This window comes from Oncorhynchus mykiss, chromosome 11, assembly GCF_057628025.1.
Source record: "Oncorhynchus mykiss isolate SJ-2025 chromosome 11, ASM5762802v1, whole genome shotgun sequence".
NCBI lineage: Eukaryota > Metazoa > Chordata > Actinopteri > Salmoniformes > Salmonidae > Oncorhynchus > Oncorhynchus mykiss.
The window spans coordinates 20202780-20225000 of record NC_143032.1 but is presented as its reverse complement, the minus strand read 5'-3'; the positions used below and the strand labels follow the sequence as shown (position 1 = coordinate 20225000).

Here is a 22221-nt window from a genome sequence, read left to right as displayed (position 1 = left end):
TCAGACATAATAGGTTTGCAGGGATTGGCCAGTGTATGATTGTCATTCTGAATTACAGACCTAAGGAACAGTTTTTCTTGTTGTTGCTTCTGAAGATACACTCCAGTAATGTACAGTAATATTTTGCAGAATGTTTCCCTTCCCTGGCAAATAATGCAGACAGGCAATGCAAAAATAAGCAGGAAGCGCACAGGACAATTTTGATTTGAAGCACACGAGACAATGACACTAAGAACAGCATTGAAGACATCATTCTCTGCATATTTATTTATTTATTTCTCTCTCTTTCTTTCTCTTTCTCTCTTTCGCTCTGTCTTTCACTCTCTCACATTCACTCTCTTTGTCACTCACACTCTGTCTCTCTCGGTCTCTCGCTCTCTCGCTCTCTCACTCTCTCACTCTCTTGCTCTCTCACTCTCTCGCTCTCTCGCTCTCTCACTCTCTCGCTCTCTCACTCTCTCGCTCTCTCACTATCTCTCCCTCTCACTCTCTCGCTCTCTCACTCTCTCACTCTCTCACTCTCTCGCTCTCTCGCCCTCTCACTCTCTCACTCTCTCTCTCTCTCACTCTCTCGCTCTCTCGCTCTCTCACTCTCTCGCCCTTTCACTCTCTCGCTCTCTCACTCTCTCACTCTCTCTTCATCTCTCCCTTTTACTTGGCAGAGTTGGGGGGTTTTATTACTTAGTCCGCCGCACAGCAATATACCGTAACTTAAGTTATTTCACAGATACGGTGTCTCCGCCTTGAGTGAATTTACAAGTGATTGTGCTCTTTAAAGCCGGTGTCTGCCTCTCTGAACCGCCTTTGATTTATTTCCACCAGGAGAAGAAAAGGGACTTAAATTGACTTGACGGGAGTCGATCGGCAGCTCTGTCTGGTTTGTCATTCGAGAGCCGTGCATAACAGTCTCCGTGTTACTATAAGGAGCCTGAACGTTTGTCAGGAGGTTTTCAACACTGTGACACAAGACACGCATTAAAATCAGCTTTTTATTTGCTGGGGGAACAACCTCCGTGCTGAGTTGAGTTATACACACAGGCAGCCACACTACAAAAGGCAGACACACACACACACACACACAGCGAGACACACAAACACACAGCGAGAGAGACACACACATATACAATGTGCTTAGTACAGGAAAATGAATCGATTTACGAGTTAACCTCTATCTTGATAGGGGGAAATAAAATATACCCGGCTTCTACCCCTCCCACAGACACACATATACTGCTCCCACTAACCCTTCAGCGGTCCCTTGTAACACTCCTAAATCAGGCACCACTGATAGAGAGAGAGGTGGAGGAGAGAGCGAGCGTGAAAGCGAGAGAAAGGAGAAAGAGAAAGGGAGATAGAAGAGCGAGAAAGAGAGGAAAAAAGAGAGTCAGAGAGGGGCATCTCTAGTACACCAGACAGTCTGATTTACTGGCCCTAAATCTGAACGAGGCCCCTCAGAACCACAAGCCCCAGGTCCCTTCAGACAGACTCAGGGGAACTTACCATACAAGTGGTTTATTTTAAGACTCCAGTCAGACAATGCAAAAACACACATCCACCATGTTCTGACAAGACTTCTCACTGCTAGCATCGTGTTAGTGTTGTGTGTTTTTAACAAAGTCCACTGATAGACTGAGCAGTGTGAACAGTGTTGGGGGAAACAGAGGTCGTGTTGTTATACTGTTTCAATCAATCACATTTTATTCATTTTTTATTTGTATAGCACTTTTCAACCCGGGCTTTAAGCTAACCCCAAAGGATTAGCCAAGGCAACAGAGGCAAAGAAAAACTCCCAATACAGATGTAGGATCTTAATTTGATCACCCTGTTGCAGGAGAACTTTCCTGCAGTGCAGGACATTTAAAACATGAGGTTTAAAAAGACTTGTGAAGTTTGTAATTTCCACTTTGACATTTTTGACTTGATTTTCCCTTACAAAAAATGTATCAACCCCTACATTCCCTGTTGCTGCAGGATAATTTTATTACTGTAGCAAACTGGCTTGAAATAAGATATTACATCTGTAGGTACTCTAGGGCTGCAGCTTCATTATTCCCAGTTAGTGCAATGTTTGGATGTGACTGGCTAGTATTTACACATATACTTTCTTATCTTGCATATGTGATTATTTGTATTATATGTAATCTTTGTGTTTTTTTTTATCTTCTTCTACCTTTTTTGAGCTCTCGTTGAAGAGAAATTCCAATGTATGTACTTACAAATGGCAAATACTTGAAACTTGGTTAAGGTGTTTATTCCTGTGTTTGTGTCATTCTATTAGTGCTAATGTCAGCTGGTGCTGTTCTGTCCTCTCCACAGGAGGAGTGTCAGAATTACATCAGAGTGCTGCTGGTGAATGGAGACAGACTGTTCACCTGTGGAACCAATGCTTTCACACCCATCTGCACCAACCGCACTGTAAGAATCTATTCATGTCTCTCCTCTACTTTACTTCCTTATCTGTAACTATCTTATCTTTTCCTCTCTTCTACTACTCTATGCTCCTCTACTTCTAGTTCTACTCCACCTACTGTATATAAACCTGCAGTTTAATCCGAGGGAAGTGTGTGGGCTGTTGGTTATATTATATGGTGTGTAGGTGGAGGGAAGGACAATGTTTTTATTTTATTTTTAATTTTGTTAGCAGCAAATGCAAAGGTCACCGTCTCATAACGACTACTCCGTCAGAAATACATATGGGATAAATGTCAATACATTATTACGATGGTATTTCATCAGCCCTGTTATAGGAGAACACATATTTACTCTGAGTGGGTCTGCTAATATGAAAGATAAGTGCTGCATAGCTATAGAGAGAGGGAGAGCGAGAGAGACGAAAAATGGAGTGTAACAGAGAGGGAGAGAGAGGGGGGATCGGGAGAGAGGGAAAGAGAAAATAATTGAGTGTGACAAAGGGAAGGAGAGAGTGGGGGGGGATCAGGCAAGAGGTAGAAAGAAAGGGATCGAGAGCGACAGAGAGGTAGAGAGAGGGCAGGAGAGGGAGAGAGGAAGAGAGAGAGGCATCGTGAGGGAGAGAGGTGGAGGGAGAGAGAGATTGCGAAGGAGGTAGAGAGAGGTCACGAGGGAGGGAGAGAGAGATTGCGAGGGAGGGAGAGAGATCGAGAGGGAGGGAGAGAGAGATCGCGAGGGAGGGAGAGAGGGATTGAGTGCGACAGAGAGGGATCAAGTGTGACAGAGAGGGAGAGAGAAAGATCGTGAGGGCGGGAGGTAGGGGGGGGGGGTTGTGTGTGACAGAGAAGGAGATTGAGAGGGAGGGAGGGAGAGGGAGAGAGAGCGACAAAGAGGGAGGGAAAGATTCCAAGGGAGGGAGAGAGAGAGCGAGAGAGAGGAGAAGGAAATAAATATGCATTTAGTTATCATAATGTGTGTACATAACCACAGATTAATATCCCGTTAATGACCCATTCACTGTCTTTACAGGCATTTACTGAAATTAATTCTGTCCAAATGTCCTCAATATATTAATTAATTTCAAGACCTTATCAATATTTATGGCCTTGAATGGCAGGATTATTTTTGCCCACTATGGATTTGTCAGAAATTAGAGAATGCAATCCTCTAGTCATGCTATTGATAATGATGATGATGATATTGCTACTGATGATGATGATGAGTATGATGATTGTGATGATGATGAGTATGATGATGATGATGAGTGTGATGATGAGTATGATGATGATGAGTGTGATAATGATGAGAAAAGAGGATGATGATGATGAGAATGAGTATGATGAGGAGGATGATGATAATGATGAGTATGATGATGAGTACGATGAGTATGGTGGTCATGATGACGAGGATGATCATGATGATGATTTTGATAATGATGATGAGTAAAATTATGATTATATAGAACTTATTATTGCTGCCCCAATGTCCTCTTTGCTGCCCTGTAGACAGCTATGAATCATCAGACACCTACCACCTGCTTGGCTGTCTCTTTCTGTGTCTGATCACATTTATGAGACGGCTGCAAGGAAATGTAACATGGCAACTGGCCAGGAAGGAAGGGAGAGAAAGAGAGATGATCTGAAAGCCAAGTCAACAGCACTGAGTGTGTCTCAAATGATTGGCTATTAGAGGTGTGAAAGTAACCCGTTTCCCCAGCCCGTCCACCCAACCACAGCTGCTGTGTGTCCTGAAGAGAGAACTCATTCACTCCATTGCTTTAATATGCATGATAGATGCAGCCTCTATCTATACTCTATCCCCATTCCACCTGTCTTACAGACCCAGCTCGACCCAAACACTTCCCTCAACACACAGAATAAACTCCATCAATACCCCCTTTCATCGCAGACTTCAGGCCCAGACACAGTGACACTTGTTGGGTCAAGCTGGGTCAGACCGGAGGCCCGGAGCGGAGGTAGTTTGTGTTGACGGAACCAACGGTGGTCCAAATCAACCCACTCTAATAAATCTATACAAAGTGACCCGCTCTTAGGCTGTTTTATTAATGAGCATCACGTACTTTAAGGAAGTGGAAAGTCCATCTCTCATTGATTAACCAGAAACCCAAGCCAGCATTAGAGAGAAGCTTCAGTGTGTCAGTTGGACAAAGCTTGTTTTCTGTATAGTTAGACATCTTCTGCACGTCAGGCAGGATGTGCAGTTAAGAACACACCTGGGTCGATGTGAGTAATGTGTAGCGTTGCCTCATAGCTTAATGCGATGGTTAGTGGGGGGGAAGAAACTATAGTGGCCCTAGAATTGACCATTGCAGAACCCCATTTGGGGAATTAGTAAGCATTTAAAGTTTATTGGAAGGGTTTCCATTGAAACAAAGATACATTTCTACAACAGTATGTGGTTAACCATGAATGCGAATTACGGAATGATGGTTTATATAAATAATGTATAAAAATACATCACGGTTTAGATTGATAGGAATGGAGGTGGAAGTCTTGCCCTAAGCATCTCTCCTTCACGGTTACACCATGAGTTTAATTTTCATATTGGCAAAGAAAACACTGTGTACATTCCAGCTCTTAAACATATCCAAGGCTTTTGCCTCAGTTTATGTTGGGTGGGTTTTTATTGGGAACAAGTGTACTGTCTTAGGGCCAAGTGTAGGTCGTACTGTAGAGTATTTTTAAACACGGAGAGCTGGATTTGGCCTCGCTTTCAAAGGCAGACAAACCAAACGTCTGAGCTCTGAGCTTCGCATGGAGCTGCTTGTGAAAACGGTGAGGCTTTCCCTAAGTCACTGATGTGGTTTAACAATGCTTTATCAAGGAAAACAGATGTATGTCCGCTAGTCATCAGAACAACCAAACCAGGAGGAATAAAATGTACATGAACTTCTCCAGGAAGTACAGTGAAGATGGAGGTTTTCTATTAGCATTGGTCCTGTTCCAGATGTTGTGTTCTTGTTCTTAGAGTGTGGTTTTGGATAGGTTAAGCTGATTATAAAAGGCTGTGGGAATAGTCATATTCTTGCCTAAAAAGATGCTATAGCTAATTACCAGCAATACCCACCCACATAGATATGGCCATAAGAGCTCTGTGCTGGGAACTGCGTAGGTAGAATGTAGGTTGCCTCTATTTTACCTCAGTTGATTCTCCAGGGATTGGTTTTGTATACAAACTTGATAGCTAAAGGTAGGATTTTAGCTATGGTTCTGTAATATTGTTTTACCGTAACAATGAGAGACAGGCTTCTTCCTAGAGGAGAAACAGCAGTTTCACAAGGCATTATTGTTTATTGTTCCATATCCTTCTTTCTAATCTGAGGTCTGTCCAAATGAAGTTTAATTCCCAAACACTATATCCACCAATTTTTCACATTTGTGTTTTTTCATCAGAAGTGATTGTTTATGGGTACCTTCATGTGTGTGTAAAATATTACTGTTCTCAGATTTGTTTGCAAAACGATATATGTCCATTGTTTCGCTGGAATGGAATGTTCGTATCCTGTTTATTTGACTGTGATATGTGGTTGTCTCACCGAGCTATCTTAAGATGAATGCACTTACTATACGTCTCTCTGGATAAGAGCATCTGCTAAATTACTAAAATGTCAAATGTAAATGTTTTACATACAGATCTCATATTACTGTCTTGCATTTTTTTTATATTGATGTCACAAATGTACAGTATAATTTCTAAATGTCTTTATAAAAAATGTAGTTATTTGTTGCATTTGACTGTTTAATAAGGATCTGACCTTTTTTCAATTTTCGCCTAAAATGACATACCCAAATCTAACTGTCTATAGCTCAGGCATTGAAGCAAGGATATGCATATTCTTGATACCTTTTGAAAGGAACAACTTTGACGTTTGTGAAAATGTAAAATGAATGTAGGATAACATAGTGCATTAGATCTGGTAAAAGAAAATACGAAAAAAACAAAACATTTTTTAATTATTTTTTTGTACCATCATCTTTGAAATGCAAGAAAAATACCATAATGTATTATTCCAGCCCAGGCGCAATTTAGATGTTGGCCACTAGATGGCGGCAGTGTATGTGCAACGTTTTAGACTGATCCAATTAAGCATTGCATTTCTGTTCAAACTTTTGGGTCAAGACTGCCCAAATGTGCCTAATTGGTTTATTTGTAACTTCTCAAGTTCATAACTGTGCACTCTCCTCAATCAATAGCATGGTATTTTTTCACTGTAATAGCTACTGTAAATTGGACAGTGCAGTTAGATTAACAAGAATCTACGCTTTCTGCCAATATCAGATATGTCTATGTCCTGCGAAATGTTCTTGTTATTTACAGCTTCATGCTAATCGCATTAGCCTACGTTAGCTCAACTGTCCCATGGGGGACCCACCGATCCTGAATAAGTTTTCAAATCTACTATAGCAGTACTAGTTATTTCTCTTAGAGTGAGGCGGATATATAGCATTTAGCAAAAAAAAACATTTGTCTCTCTGAATTGAAACCACCAAGTGATAGATTTTAAACAAGAAACATGTCTGTCATTGAACAACCTCATGCCATCATGATAAGATAGTGAAAAAACACAATAATTTATTTTATCATTTCTTTTTTTTATCAACTAATTCCACAACATTTCTGAAAATTGATAAAGTTTTTGAATTTAAATGAGCTCATGTTGAGCCAACCAAGCGGTACATGTGTATGTATGTCTGTGTCTTTTGGTATTGACTGTATGTGTGAGGTAGGCAATGATTAGCATTAGCAGGAACGAGCTGGATGTTAGCGATGACAAGCTAGTTATGAGATGAGAAATCGGCATAGTGGTGAAATAAGCAATCATATAAAGGTGATTTGTAAAACAGTCTGCACTCACACTGCTTTGCCTTTATCAACTATAAATGCTGCCAGTTGTGACTTCTCTGTTTCACTTGAACTTTTACTATCATAATCAATTATTCAAGTCAAACCCCAAATCTCTCCCTTGGTTCTGTGGTAACCAAGCAACATGCTCAATGTTTAGCCTTGTCTCATTGTGTGATCATTCTGCCTAAACTCACAGTATTTGAGAACAATAAATGTTTGTATGGGAGTGACGAATTCCAGTCAAGTAGAGGGAAGTTAAAAATCATGTGATGTGTGCTCACACTCCCTCTCTCTCCACTCCTGCGTGCATTTGTGTGCATTATAAACACATTAATCCTCTCCCTCCTCCTACCCCTCATCTCCTCCCCCTCTCCACCCTCTCTTCCCCGCCCCCTCTAGCTGACCAACCTGACAGAGATCCATGACCAGATCAGTGGGATGGCCCGTTGTCCCTACAACCCTCTCCATAACTCCACAGCCCTGATCACCTCCAGCGGAGAGCTCTATGCTGCCACCGCCATGGACTTCTCTGGCAGAGACCCAGCTATATACCGCAGTCTGGGGGGGCTGCCGCCTCTACGCACTGCACAGTACAACTCCAAATGGCTCAATGGTAGGATGGGGTAGAGGTAGGGGTAGAGAAGCAAGCGGTAGGTGATAGGCGGATGCTGCCAATAATGCACTGCTTAGTACAACTCCAAATGGCTCAATGGTAGGATGGGGTAGTGGTAGGGGTAGAGAAGCAAGCGGTAGGTGATAGGCGGATGCTGCCAATAATGCACTGCTTAGTACAACTCCAAATGGCTCAATGGTAGGCTGGGAAATGGAAGGTGGTAAGGGGGCAGGGGAATAAGCAGTAAAGGTATAGAGAGGAGGAAAAGTAGTTCATATAGAAGGAGAAAAGGGGTGGATAAGGGGGAAAGGGTAGAAGTTGGTGGTGTTTACAGGAAGTTGGTGGTGTTTACAGGAAGTGTCAAAATTTCTTTTACTATATATATATATATATATATATATATTATTTTTTAAATATTTTGTTCTTTCCTTTTGAAGGATATACAAGTGACATTTCCATCTGGTACTGAAACAATGAAATCAGTGTGTCGTTCTGAAGAGCTCAGTGGATCGCAGTTCAACAGCACACCCCACCTGGAACAGGGCAGCTGATTGAATACGCTGCTTCAGTCGTTCACTTGCTCTAAAAGAGCAGGTCAATCGCTATCTTGTCAGGATTTTATCTGATTCACATTAAAGCCAGATTGAAAAAATAAATTAAAAGCCACCACATACATAGCGCCGCGACAACCTTTGAGAAAAGGTTTAATAACTAATTTTATGGCAAATTGATTTTTTCTCCCTTTTCTCCTGTGATGCTGTGCAAAGGTGCAGAGGAGAGGAGGGGCTGAAAGAGCAAACAAGGGAAAAAAACTATTTCATTTAAAAGTGAATTAAATCACTGTCAGAGAGGATAAAGCGTGCGGTTAAGGTCCAATAATGTCATACATAAAAATGAACAGCTCATCAATGAGCGCTCTAGGAAGGTCAGCAGTTTTAGATGGGTTGACAACTATTACACCAGTGTTTTGGTCATACCTCATCCTAACCTTTAGGGTTTCCCTGGATAAATAATTAATTTTGAAACACAAAGTCATTAATAACAATGCCATAATTTATTAAGACTAATCCCCTCAACCTCACATTCCTATGGACCCCTAGTCAATCACTCAGAACTCATTGTCATACACAGTGCATTCGAAAAGTATTCAGACCCATTGACTTTTTCCACATTTTGTTACGTTACAGCCTTATTTAAAAAATAATTTATGCACAATACTCCATAATGAGATAGTGAAAACAGATTTTTTTGAAAATGTATAAAATAAAAACAAACAGAAATAGCTTATTTACATAAGTATTCAGACCCTTTGCTATAAGACTTGAAATTGAGCTCAGGTGCATCCTGTTTCCATCGATCATCCTGTTTCTGCGACTTGATTGGAGTCCACCTGTGGTAAATTCAATTGATTGGACATGATTTGGAAAAGCACACACCTGTCTATATAAGTTGACAGTTGACAATGCATGTCAGAGCAAAAACCAAGCGAGGAGGTCGAAGAAATTGTCCTTAGCTCTGAGACAGGATTGTGTCGAAGCACAGATCTGGGGAAGGGTACCAAAAATGTCTGCAGCATTGAAGGTCCCCAAGAACACAGTGGCCTCCATCATTCTTAAATGGAAGACGTTTGGAACAACCATGAATCTTCCTAGAGCTGGAAGCCTGGCCAAACGGAGCAATCGGGGGAGAAGGAGCTGACAGAGCTCCAGAGTTCTTCTGTGGAGATGGGAGAACCTTCCAGAAGGACAACCATCTCTGCAGCACTCCATCAATCAGGCCTTTATGGTAGAGTGGCCAGACGGAAGCCACTCCTCAGTAAAAGGCACATGTCCACCCGCTTGGAGTTTGCCAAAATGCACCTAAATACTCCCAGACCAGGAGAAACAAGATTCTCTGTTCAGATGAAACCAAGATTGAACTCTTGGCTGGAAAACCAAGCGTCACATCTGGAGGAAAACTGGCACCATCCCTATAGTGAAGCATGGCGCTGGCAACATCATGCTGTGGCAATGTTTTTCAGCAAGAGGGACTTGGAGACTAGTCAGGATCAAGGGAAAGATGAACGGAGCCTAGTACAGACATACTTGATGAAAACCTGCTCCAGTGAACTCAGGACCTCAGACTGGGGAGAAGGTCAACCTTTCAACAGGACAACAACCCTAAGCACACAGCCAAGACAACACAGGAGTGGCTTCGGGAAAAGTCTCTGAATGTTCTTGAGTGGCCCAGCCAGAGCCCGGACTTGAACCCGATCAAACATCTCTGGAGAGACCTGAAAAAAGCTGTAAAGTGACACTCCCCATCCAACCTGACAGAGCTTCAGTGGAGAATGGGAGAAACTCCCCAAATACAGGTGTGACAAGCTTGTAGCGTCATTATAGGGTAGTGTGTAGATTGATGAGGGGGAAAAAAACAATTTAATACATTTTAGAATAAGGCTGTAACGTAACAAAATGTAGAAAAAGTCAAGTGGTCTAAATAGTTTGTCTCCTCCTTTAACAGAACCTAACTTTGTTTCCTCCTACAACATAATCTAACTTTGTGTCCTCCTTCAACAGAACCCAACTTTGTCTCCTCCTACGACATTGGGAACTTCACCTACTTCTTCTTCCGAGAGAACGCAGTGGAACACGACTGCGGTCGGACCGTGTTCTCTCGCGCTGCCCGGGTCTGTAAGAATGACATTGGGGGCCGCTTCCTATTGGAGGACACCTGGACCACGTTCATGAAGGCGCGGTTGAACTGCTCTCGACCAGGGGAGATACCGTTCAACTATAATGAACTACAGGGGACGTTCTACCTACCAGAGCTAGAACTGCTCTATGGGATCTTCACTACTAATGTGTAAGTGTGAGATGCATACTATACAAACACACACACACACACACACACACACACACACACACACACACACACACACACAGAGGGTATATTCTGCCTGTATTATTAAGCAATGATGCCCGAGGGGGTATGGTATATGGCCAATATACCACGGTTCGTACAGTAAAAATAAATGGTGTGTCATACCCGTCTGATATACCACGGCTGTCAGCCAATCAGCATTCAGAGCTTGAACCACCCAGTTTATAATGTATGAAGTATACTTCAGGCACAGCTTAAAATTAAGAGTCATGTTATACATACTATCGTCATTCACACACGTTTAGTTTCACAGTTTAACTTTAAACTCATTTCTTTCATTTTCAATTTTCTCACCTCTTAGAAGAGACATGCTTTTGTGGAAAGTGACAGTTTGAAAAGTCAAAGCTATTCGTCAGGCCCGATCCATACACTTAGCCACAGAGGCAGAACATTTTAAATGAAGCCTGGTGTTAAATTTATAGTCACCTTACACCATCACTCACAGTAGGATCTGAGTCTGTGTAGGGACAGATGTGTAGGTATATTTAGAGGACAAAAACAGAGACTGGACATTAACAGTCAGCAGACAAAATCCTAACCATATACAGTGCCTTCAGAAAGTATTCACACTCCTTAACTTTTTCCACATTCTAGCCTACACACAATACCCCATAATGTAAAGTGGAATTCTGTTTTTATTTTTTTTCCAAATTAAGTAAAAATGAAAGCAGAAATGTCTTGAGTAAATACGTATTCAACCCCTTTGTTATGGCAAGCCGGAATAAGTACAGGAGTAAAAACAAAAGTCACATAACAAGTCACATAGTAAGTTGCAGTGACCCACTCTGTGTGCAATTTTAGTGTTTAACATGATTTCTGTACCCCACACGTACAATTATCTGTAAGGTCGGTCAGTCGAGCTGTAAATTTCAAACACAGATTCAACCACAAAGACCAGGGAGGTTTTCCAAAGCCTTGCAACAAAAATAACCTATTGGTAGATGGGTAAAATAAATTAAAAAGCAGACATTGTATATCCCTTTGAGCATGGTGAAGTTATTAATTCAACTTTGGATGGTGTATCAATACACCCAGTCACTACAAAGATCCAGACGTCCTTCCTAAATCATTTTCCGGAGTGGAAGGAAACCACTCAGGGATTTCACCATGAGGTCAATGGTGACTTTAAAACAGTTACAGAGTTTAATGGCTGTGATAGGAGAAAACTGAGGATGGATCAACAACATTGTAGTTACTCCACAATACTAACCTAACTGACAGAGTGAAAAGAAGGAAGCCTGTACAGAATAAAAATATTCCAAAACATGCATCCTGTTTGCAACAATGCACTAAAGTAATACTGCAAAAAATGTGGCAAAGCAATTAACTTTTTATCCTGACTTCAAAGTGTTTTGTTTGGGGCAAATACAATACGATACATTATTGAGTACCACTATCCACATTTTCAAGCATAGTGGTGGCTGCATCATGTTATGGGTATGCTTGTAATCATTAAGGGGAGTTTTTCAGGATAAAAAAAACCCAGAATGGAGCTAAGCACAGGCAAAATCCTAGAGGAAAACCTGGTTGTCTGCTTTCCACCAGACACTGGAAGATGAATTCACCTTTCAGCAGGGCAATAACCTAAAAGACAAGGCCGAATTTACACTGGAGTTGGTTACCAAGAAGACAATGAAAGTTCCAGAGTCTGACAGTTACAGTTGTGACTTAAATCTGCTTGAAAATTGTTGGTTAGACCTTAAAATGGTTGTCTAGCGATAAACAACAACCAATTTGACAGAGCTCGAAGAATTTAGAAAATAATAATTGGCAAATATTGTACAGTCCAGGTGTGCAAAGCTCTTAGTCTTACCAAGACTCACAGCTGTAATCACTGCCAAAGGTGATTCTAACATGTATTAACATTAAAGGGAGTTGAATCAAGATATATTATTGTTTTATTTCAAGATATATTATTGTTTTATTTTTCATATTTATTTTTTTCAAATGTAATGTTAAGGTGAAAGAAAATCCACTTTGACATTACAGAGTATTTTGTATTGATAGTTGACAAAAAATTACAACTAAAACATTTTAATCCCACTTCCTAATACAACAAAATGTGTGAAAAGTCAAGTGGTGTGAATACTTTCTGAAGGCACTGTATATTTATCGCTATCCCTCTCTTCCCCCTTCAGGAACAGTATAGCAGCGTCTGCGGTGTGTGCCTTCAACCTCAGTGCCATCACCCAGGTGTTTGGAGGTCCCTTCAAGTACCAGGAGAACTCTCGCTCCGCCTGGCTACCCTACCCTAACCCTAACCCTGACTTCCAGGTAAATACTCACCTACCCCAACCCGGAAGGCTGGTTTGCAGTTGGTCGATCAACATGTCTGTAGACAGTTGTCGCAGTGACATCGTGACCATTCTATTATCATCCAACATCAAACTTATCGTCTTCGTTATGAAAAAGTATAAATACAAAACGACAGCCTCTGCATGGCATTTTTATTAGATTTTTTATTTTGCCTTTATTTAACCAGGTAGGCCAGTTGAGAACAAGTTCTCATTTACAACTGCGACCTGGCCAAGATAAAGCAAAGCAGTGCGACAAAAACAACACAAAGTTACACATGGGATAATCAAACGTACAGTCAATAACGCAATAGAAAAATCTGCATACAGTGTGTGCAAATTAAGTAAGGAGGTAAGGCAATAAACAGGCCAATAGTGGCGAAGTAATTACAATTTAGCAATTTACATTGGAGTGATATGTTCAGATGAGGATGTGCAAGTAGAAATACAGGTGTGCAAAAGAGCAGAAAAACAAAAACAAATATGGGGATGAGGTAGGTAGTTGATTGGATGGGCTATTTACAGATGGGCTGTGTACAGCTGCAGCGATCGGTAAGCGGCTCTGACAGCTGACGCTTAAAGTTAGTGAGGGAGATATAAGTCTCCAACGTCAGTAATTTTTGCAATTTGTTCCTGTCAATGGCAGCAGAGAACTGTAAGGAAAGGTGGCCAAAGTAGGTGTTGGCTTTGGGGATGACCAGTGAAATATACCTGCTGCAGCGTGTGCTATGGGTGGGTGGTACCTAGCAAAGACTTATAGATGACCTGGAGCCAGTGGGTTTGGCGACGAATATGTAGCGAGGACCAGCCAATGAGAGCATACAGGTCGCAGTGGTGGGTAGTATATGGGGCTTTGGTGACAAAACGGATGGCACTGTGATAAACTGCATCCAATTTGCTGAGTAGAGTGTTGGAGGCACTCTCTTGAAAATGACATCGCTGAAGTCGAGGATTGGTAGGATAGTCCGTTTTACGAGGGTATGTTTGGCAGCATGAGTGAAGGAGGCTTTGTTGCGAAATAGGTAGCAGATTCTAGATTTAACTTTGGATTGGAGATGCTTAATGTGAGTCTGGAAGGAGAGTTTACAGTCTAGCCAGACACCTAGATATTTATAGTTGTCCACATATTCTAAGTCAGAGCCTTCCAGAGTAGTGATGCTAGTCGGGCGGGCAGCGATCGGTTGAAGAGCATGTATTAAGTTTTACTAGAATTTAAAATTAGTTGGGGGCCACGGAAGGAGTGTTGTATGGCATTGAAGCTCGTTTGGAGGTTTGTTAAAACACAGTGTCCAAAGAAGGGCCAGATGTATACAGAATGGTGTCGTCTGCGTAGAGGTGGATCAAAGAATCAGCTGCAGCAAGAGTGTCATAATTGATATATACAGAGAAAAGAGTCGGCCCGAGAATTTAACCCTGTGGCACCCCCATAGAGACTGCCAGAGGTCCGGTCAACAGGCCCTCCGATTTGATACACTGAACTCTATCTGAGAAGTAGTTGGTGAACCATGCGAGGCAGCCAGTAGAGAAACCAAGGCTGTTGAGTAAGAATACGGTGATTGACGGAGTCGAAAGCCTTGGCCAGGTCGATGAAGATGGCTGCACGGTACTGTCTTTTATCAATGCCGGTTATGATATCATTTAGGACTTGGGTGCACCTCAGGCACCCCCGTGACCAGCTCGGAAATCAGATTGCATAGGGGACAAGGTATGGTGGGATTCTAAATGGTCGGACGATCTGTTTGTTCACTTGGATTTCGAAGACCTTAGAAAGGCAGGGCAGGGTTTGGGTCTAGAGTGTCTCCCCTTTGAAGAGGGGGATGACCCCAGCCGCTTTCCAGTCTTTAGGAATCTCAGACGATACGAAAGAGAGGTTGAACAGACTAGTAATAGGGGTTACAACAAAGGTGGCGGATAATTTTAGGAAGAGAGTGTCCAGATTGTCTAAACCAGCTAATTTGTAGGGATCCAGATTTTGCAGCTCTTTCAGAAGGTCAGCTGTCTGGATTTGGGTGAAGGAGAAGTGGGGGGCTTGGGCCAGTTGCTACGGGGGGTGCAGAGCTGTTGGCCGGAGTAGGGGTAGCCAGGTGGAAAGCATGGCCAGCCGTAGAGAAATGCTTATTGAAATTCTCAATTATCGTGGATTTATCAGTGGTGACAGTTTTTCCTAGTCTCAGTGCAGTGTGCAGCTGGGAGGAGGTATTCTCCATGGACTTTACAGTGTCCCAAAACTTTTTGGAATTAGTGCTGCAGGATGCAAATTTCTGTTTGAAAAAGCTAGCCTTTGCTTTCCTAACTGACTGTATGTATTGGTTCCTGACTTCCCTAAAAAGTTGCATATCGCGGGGACTATTCGAAGCTAGTGCAGTATGCCACAGGGTGTCATAGGTCAGTCTAGCCTGGAGTTAACCAAGGTCTATATCTGTTCTTGGTTCTACAATTTAGGAAAGGGGCATGCTTATTTAATATGTTGAAGAAAGCACTTTTAAAGAATAACCAGGCATTCTCTACTGACGGGATGAGGTCGATATCCTTCCAGGATACCCAGGCCAGGTCAATTAGAAAGGCCTGCTCACAGAAGTGTTTTAGGGAGCATTTGACAGTGATGAGGGGTGGTCATTTGACCGTTGACCCATAACGGGCGCAGGGAATTAATCAGTGACCGCTGAGATCCTGGTTGAAAACAGCAGAGGTGTATTTAGAGGGCAAGTTGGTCAGGATGATATCTATGAGGGTGCCCATGTTTATGGATTTGGGGTTGTACCTGGTAGGTTCCTTGATCATTTGTGTGAGATTAAGGGCACCTAACTTAGATTGTAGGATATCCCAATTTAGGTCAACTAGCAGTACGAACTCTGACGATAAATGGGGGGGCAATCAATTCACATATGGTGTCCAGGGCACAGCTGGGAGCGGAGGGGGCTCTATAACAAGCAGCAACAGTGAGGGACTTATTTTTGGAGAGATGGATCTTTAAAAGTATAAACTTGAACTTTGGGCATAGTCCTGGATAGTCTGACAGAACTCTGTATCTCTACAGTAGATTGCAATTCCACCCCCTTTAGCAGTTCTGTGTTGACGGAAAATGTTGTAGTTGGGGATGGAAATTTCAGAATTTTTGGTGGCCTTCCTAAGCCAGGATTCAGACACGGCTAGGACATCAGGGTCGGTGGAGTGTGCTAAAGCAGTGAATAAAGCAGACTTAGTGAATAAAGCAAACTGATGTTAACATGCATGAACCCAAGGCACTGGGCTTCAGCAGCCCAGTGCTCCAAATAGCATACTTGCTCTATTTGAACACCTATAAACCCATCCATTTAAAAATGAACTTGGTAAATGTCCATCTAGCAAGCAAGGCAACTAAAAGCAACTTTCTAAACAATGTTTTGGTTTGTAAGTAGCTTGTTAGCTAGCTAACTAGCAGGCTAACCAGTTCAAATAATGACCAGAGTAAAGCTGACAACACCTTAACTTTAGCTACTTTTCATTCATTATTAAAGGAAAATAAACCCACCACAACAACATAATTAATTACAAGGTAATGATGGCGAGTTTATAGAAATGAGCTTTTGGTTGTGTGTATGACAAGATAAAAGTAGGACATTCAATATGAGAATTTTAGAACTACTGCACTGTCTTGTCACAGTGGATTTGGTCTTGTTGCTGTAGCAGCCCAGTAACCACGACAACGGGCATTGCGAAGTTTGCAGAGACATACATTTTTTTCATGTCTGTGCAACAAGGAAACAGTCGCAGCGCCGGTCGACAGACATTCCACCAGAGTATAAATTAAATGTTGTTTTGACCAGCGACACTTGTCACATTCTAATTGTCTACAGACATGTCATTAAACCAAGTATACACCACCCTTAACCCTGACTTCCAGGTAAATATACACCTACCCCAACTCTAACCCTGACTTTCAGGTAAATATACACCTACCCCAACCCTAACCCTGACTTTCAGGTAAATATACACCTACCCCAACTCTAACCCTGACTTTCAGGTAAATATACACCTACCCCAACTCTAACCCTGACTTTCAGGTAAGGAACTCCAGTATGGCCGCCGACACAGCTCACAGGAAAATCTTCTGTCTCTATTGTAGAAACAAGGCCTTGAGCCATGAGCTCAGCTAGATGTTATTCTATCAGGGTTAAGCCAGGCACAGGATCAGATTGGGATATGTTTTGGGAGGGATGAGCCTGAATCAGTTTTTAAAGTTGAATATGACCAATTGAATATAACAAATCAGGCTAATAGCTACTACCATAGTGTGACAAGACAGATGTATGACTCAGGTCAGTGCCTTACAGATGTAGGATCTTAATTTGAGCCAGTTTGCTACAGCAGGATATATAATTAATGGACGTTTTTTTAGGGGTTGATGCATTTTTCGTTAAGGAAAATTAAGTAGTTTTTTTTAATTGGAAATTATACACTTTAGAAGTGTTTTAAAAACTCAAATACACTAAGTTTGCATCTCCTGCTGTCCAGGAATTTTGTCAGCAACAAAAGAGTGATCAAATTAAGATCTTACATCTGAGATGGCGACGGACGACCGCGCCTGTGTCTGTTTCCCTTGGACAGTCAGCTCTGGTGGACATCTAGCCGTCATGGACACAGGTTTTCACCTGGTTATTCTGAGAGATTTTATCACCTCAACAACTCTGTCCAATTAACCAACACACACAAACATAATCGCATACAACAGAAAGTGTGTGTGTACATGTGGTTATGTGTATGGGTGGGTATGCATTTGTGTTTGTGTTTTGTTTGTGTGTGTTTTGTTTGTGTGAAGATGTCACCCCAACCTAGATAAAGTGTGCTGTGCTCCAACAGCGAAATGTGTGTGTGTGTGTGTGTGTGTGTGTGTGTGTGTGTGTGTGTGTGTGTGTGTGTGTGTGTGTGTGTGTGTGTGTGTGTGTGTGTGTGTGCATGCGTGCTGATGAGCAAGCCCCAGAGTTCCTGTACACTCCCTCTCATTAATTCATTCTCTCTCACTCTCTCTCTTTCAATCTCCTCACAAACCTGTTAATAATGACGACCTCGCGTTATAAAACTCACTGATGTGAAATTTACAACATCCCAATCGCACCACTACAGTACTTTCCCTGGAGCCGGAATAAGTTTGCCCCTAACCACTGACCCAGGACCAGGTGTTATTACATCTCCCTTATAGTTTAAGGTTAGGAGTGGGTTGAGAGTAATCTGATCCTAGATCTGTGTTAAAGGGCATCTTCTACCTATCACGAATGGCACTTCATTTTCTGAAGCCTCTCTGACCCATAGCCAAGGAAATTTGTTTGGGGGTGGGGGTGCTGTGATTTGTTTTGCCTATTGGGGGGATGCAGAATTATTATTTTTTGCCCAAGCTGAAGATGTCTTTATCGGTCTACTAATACAGGACTAGTAAAGGCTCAGTGGCATGGAAGAACTGGGACAATTTCAGCTTCCAGGAATTGTGTACAGATCCTTGCTACATGGTGCTGTGCATTAAAATGCTGAAACATGAGGTGATGGTGGCGGATTAATGGCACGGCAATGGGCCCAAGTATCTCTGTGCATTCAAATTGCCATTCATAAAATACAATTGTGTTTGTTGTCCGTAGCTTTTGCCTGCCCACACTATAACCCCACCGCCACCATGGGGCACTCTGTTCACAATGTTGACATCAGCAAACCGCTCACCCACATGACGCCGTACACACTGTCTGCCATCTGCCCAGTACAGTTGAAATCAAGATTCATCCATGAAGAACATACTTCTCCAGCGTGCCAGTGGTCATCGAAGGTGAGCATTTTCCCACTGGAGTCGGTTACAACGCCGAACTGCAGTCAGGCCAAGACCCTGGTGATGACGACGAGCACTCAGATGAGCTTCCCTGAGACAGTTTCTGACAGTTTGTGCAGAAATCCTTCAGTTGTGCAAACCCACAGTTTCATCAGCTGTCCGGGTGGCTGGTCTCAGACGATCCCGCTCGTGAAGAAACCGTATGTGGAGGTCCTGTGCTGGCGTGATTACACGTGGTCTGTGGTTGTGAGGCCAGTTGGACATAATGCCGAATTCTTTAAAACGACATTGGAAGCGGCTTTTGGTAGAGAAATGAACATTAAATTATCTGGCAACAGCTCTGGTGGACATTCCTGCAGTCAGCATGCCAATTGTACACTCCCTCAAAAGTTGAGACATCTGTGGCATTGTGTTGTGTGACAAAACTGTACATTTTAGAGTGTCCTTTTATTGTTCCCCGTGCAAGGTAATGTACAAGGTAATGATCTTGATGATCTTTCAGGTGGATGGATGAATTTGACCAAGGAGCAGGGCTAGCAGCTCTCAGGGCTAGCAGGCTTAGCATATGACCTAATCTACACACAGCAGTCTGAATGTGATTTCATTTTCTCAGGGGGTTGGGCGAGCCAGTGGAGGGCACACACACACACACACACACACACACACACACACACACACACACACACACACACACACACACACACACACACACACACACACACACACACACACACACACACACATGTTCCATATCACTCATGTAACCAAAAGCCTAAGGTGAACTTGGTCAGCGAGTTTTACGCTTGATAGACACACATATTTGCACATGAAGAAACGCACACACACACAGATTCCAGTCACTTGAGGCTAGGAGAAATTGCCTGGATGGAAACCAATTTCCTCTGGCTTGTAGTATCTGACCAAAGCCTTGCCCTGCCCACTGTGGCTGTGTAGGTCTGCACAGGGCCCTGTTAGAGAGGATAAAGTGTGTGTGTGTGTGTGTGTGTGTGTGTGTGTGTGTGTGTGTGTGTGTGTGTGTAAAAACCAGCCTTTTCCAAGCTAAGGGGGAATTGCTCTGAGCTGCACCATTTGACACACGCACGCACACACATACATACACATGCATACACACACACACACACACACACACACACACACACACACACACACACACATTTCACTGTTGGAGCACAGCACACTTTATCTAGGTTGGGGTGACATCTTCATCAAGTATTTGTCAATGTTGGAGGATTCGATTTACGAGCTTTGGATTTATGGCAGCCCTGCATTGATGTAAAATGGCCTACCCATATATCTAGCACCCTACACACACACACACACACACACACACACACACACACACACACAGAGTGAGAGAGAGACACACACACACATACATACACACCGCAATGTGGATCTTTCCCCAACTTCCTGTGAAATCATTACTCACACACACCCTGGCCATTGATTGAATGGTTAATGATCTATCTGTCTAGAGAAATATCTCCCTCTTCTCTTAAACTGTATGAATTGATCCAGTAGTCATAGATCATGGTGAATCATGTTGCTGTGTATTAACAGTTAATATACCATCAGACTGGGGTGAGTGTGTCTGAGTGCAGATAGTCATCTCTCACTTTTAAATGCAAAATGAATTCATTGTTTAACTCATTGTCAGAGAGAGATTGATGTGTTTTGCACAAAACTCTTATTGATGATTTCCCAATGGTTGCTATAATACATTTTACATGCATATCTCACTATATTATACAGTTAGTACCAGACCTGGGTAGAAAATAGTTATGTTTTGTAGTTCATTTGAAAATACTACCTTTTCAAAAACTCAAGGTCGTCAAATATAGGTTATGACATTTCAACTAAAAGGCAAATATTTTCTTTAATATTCAAGTACAGGTCTCAGAAAAACAACATAATATTAAAGTTTTGGAATATGTCTCAGAAAACCCCAAAATATTTTAAGATATTTTAATAAATGCAATTATTTAAAAGCAAAAAAATGTATTTTTGATGGCTGCCAAAAAGCTACAACAGTTAGTTCAATTAGTCTAAATATATGATCATAAGCATGTGGTTTAGGGGGCTCTTAGATATTCGTCTTAATATAGTTTATAGTCTAGAATGAAATATATGAGGGACATGGAATCACCTCAACATTAGAGTAGACCACTTTTGCAGCTTCAAAATGGCTAACAAATATATTTTCACAATGAGTGAGACATACGGTAATACAGTAAAACTTGGCATCAAGTTCTTGTGTAGCAACTTTGGGATTATTACAATAGCAACATTGTTGTTACATAGGACTTGCATGATAATGGAGTTATTACATAAGTAGAATAAGGAATAGTCACTATTCCTCTTGTGTGCAGTAGTTACAAAAAACTCTCAGCTCATTTCTATGCAATTAAAATGCAATTGCAAAAGTATTATGTAACAACATGCTAATAAAATGTTGGTCCAAAAGTAATTACAGGTTTATTACTTAGGCACAAGAACAGTTGAATGTTAAACTGAGAGCGCTAACCGTAACAAATGATGGCTATTGAGTGTCAAAAGGAAACTAAATCTCCCAAAACTGCCCTCATGAATCAACTGCAGCCAAGGTAGGTGGAAAATCTTTTGTTTTAGTCTGAGTAAACTATCCCTTTAAAGATGGTCAAGTTTGTGTGTTCGTAACAAGAACATTTACCCTCAGATGGACAAAGAGGTTCAAAGTTGTTTTTGCTAAGCATCCAACTTGCTGTTTCCAATGTTTGCAAATGGATTTGAATTACTCTGCAGTATTTTCAGGTATCATACAATTAATTGCAGCTTTCAAACTTTTCAGTGGCATGTTGGAAGAGTCCGTAGTTGAGCTTCACAACTTATTTATACTTTTGTGTGCAAAATTCATTGGTTTGATTTGATTGTACAACTGGGGCAATGGATATTCAGGAGAATGAACATTTACAAAATGTTCAGAAATAAATGTATTGTGTAGATCCAATAAGACTCTCAGATAAATTGGAATAGTACAGGAGATTGTGTGTGCTCTATTCATTATATTTCTATCTTCAACGTGCAGTTCCAGATACAGCCCTGCCATTAGTTGAAGGCAGCCAATCCAATAGTTTCAAAAAAGTAGTCACTTCCTCAGATCTGTAAACTGTCATCAAGGCAAAGGGTGGCTACTTTGTAGAATCTCAAATATAAAATATATTTTGATTTGTTTAACACTTTTCTGGTTACTACATGATTCCATATATGTTATTTCATAGTTTTGATGTCTTCACTATTATTCTACATTGTAGAACATAGTTTTTTTT

General features: G+C 41.7%; 1 protein-coding gene and 1 long non-coding RNA gene across 4 annotated transcripts in view; one reads left to right on the top strand and one right to left on the bottom strand.

The window, feature by feature from the left end:
* LOC149979522 (uncharacterized) overlaps positions 1–22221 on the bottom strand; it is a 375171-nt gene that overhangs the window by 259682 nt on the left and 93268 nt on the right. The gene's annotated exons all lie outside the window — the stretch shown is intronic.
* Positions 1–22221, top strand: part of sema5a (sema domain, seven thrombospondin repeats (type 1 and type 1-like), transmembrane domain (TM) and short cytoplasmic domain, (semaphorin) 5A) — a 191793-nt gene that overhangs the window by 85680 nt on the left and 83892 nt on the right. For both annotated transcript variants that reach the window (XM_036935136.2, XM_021620458.3), the window contains 4 exons: positions 2317–2415; positions 7675–7888; positions 10447–10732; positions 12949–13084. In XM_036935136.2, coding sequence (XP_036791031.2) covers positions 2317–2415; positions 7675–7888; positions 10447–10732; positions 12949–13084 — 735 coding nt within the window. The remainder of the gene's footprint in view (positions 1–2316; positions 2416–7674; positions 7889–10446; positions 10733–12948; positions 13085–22221) is intronic.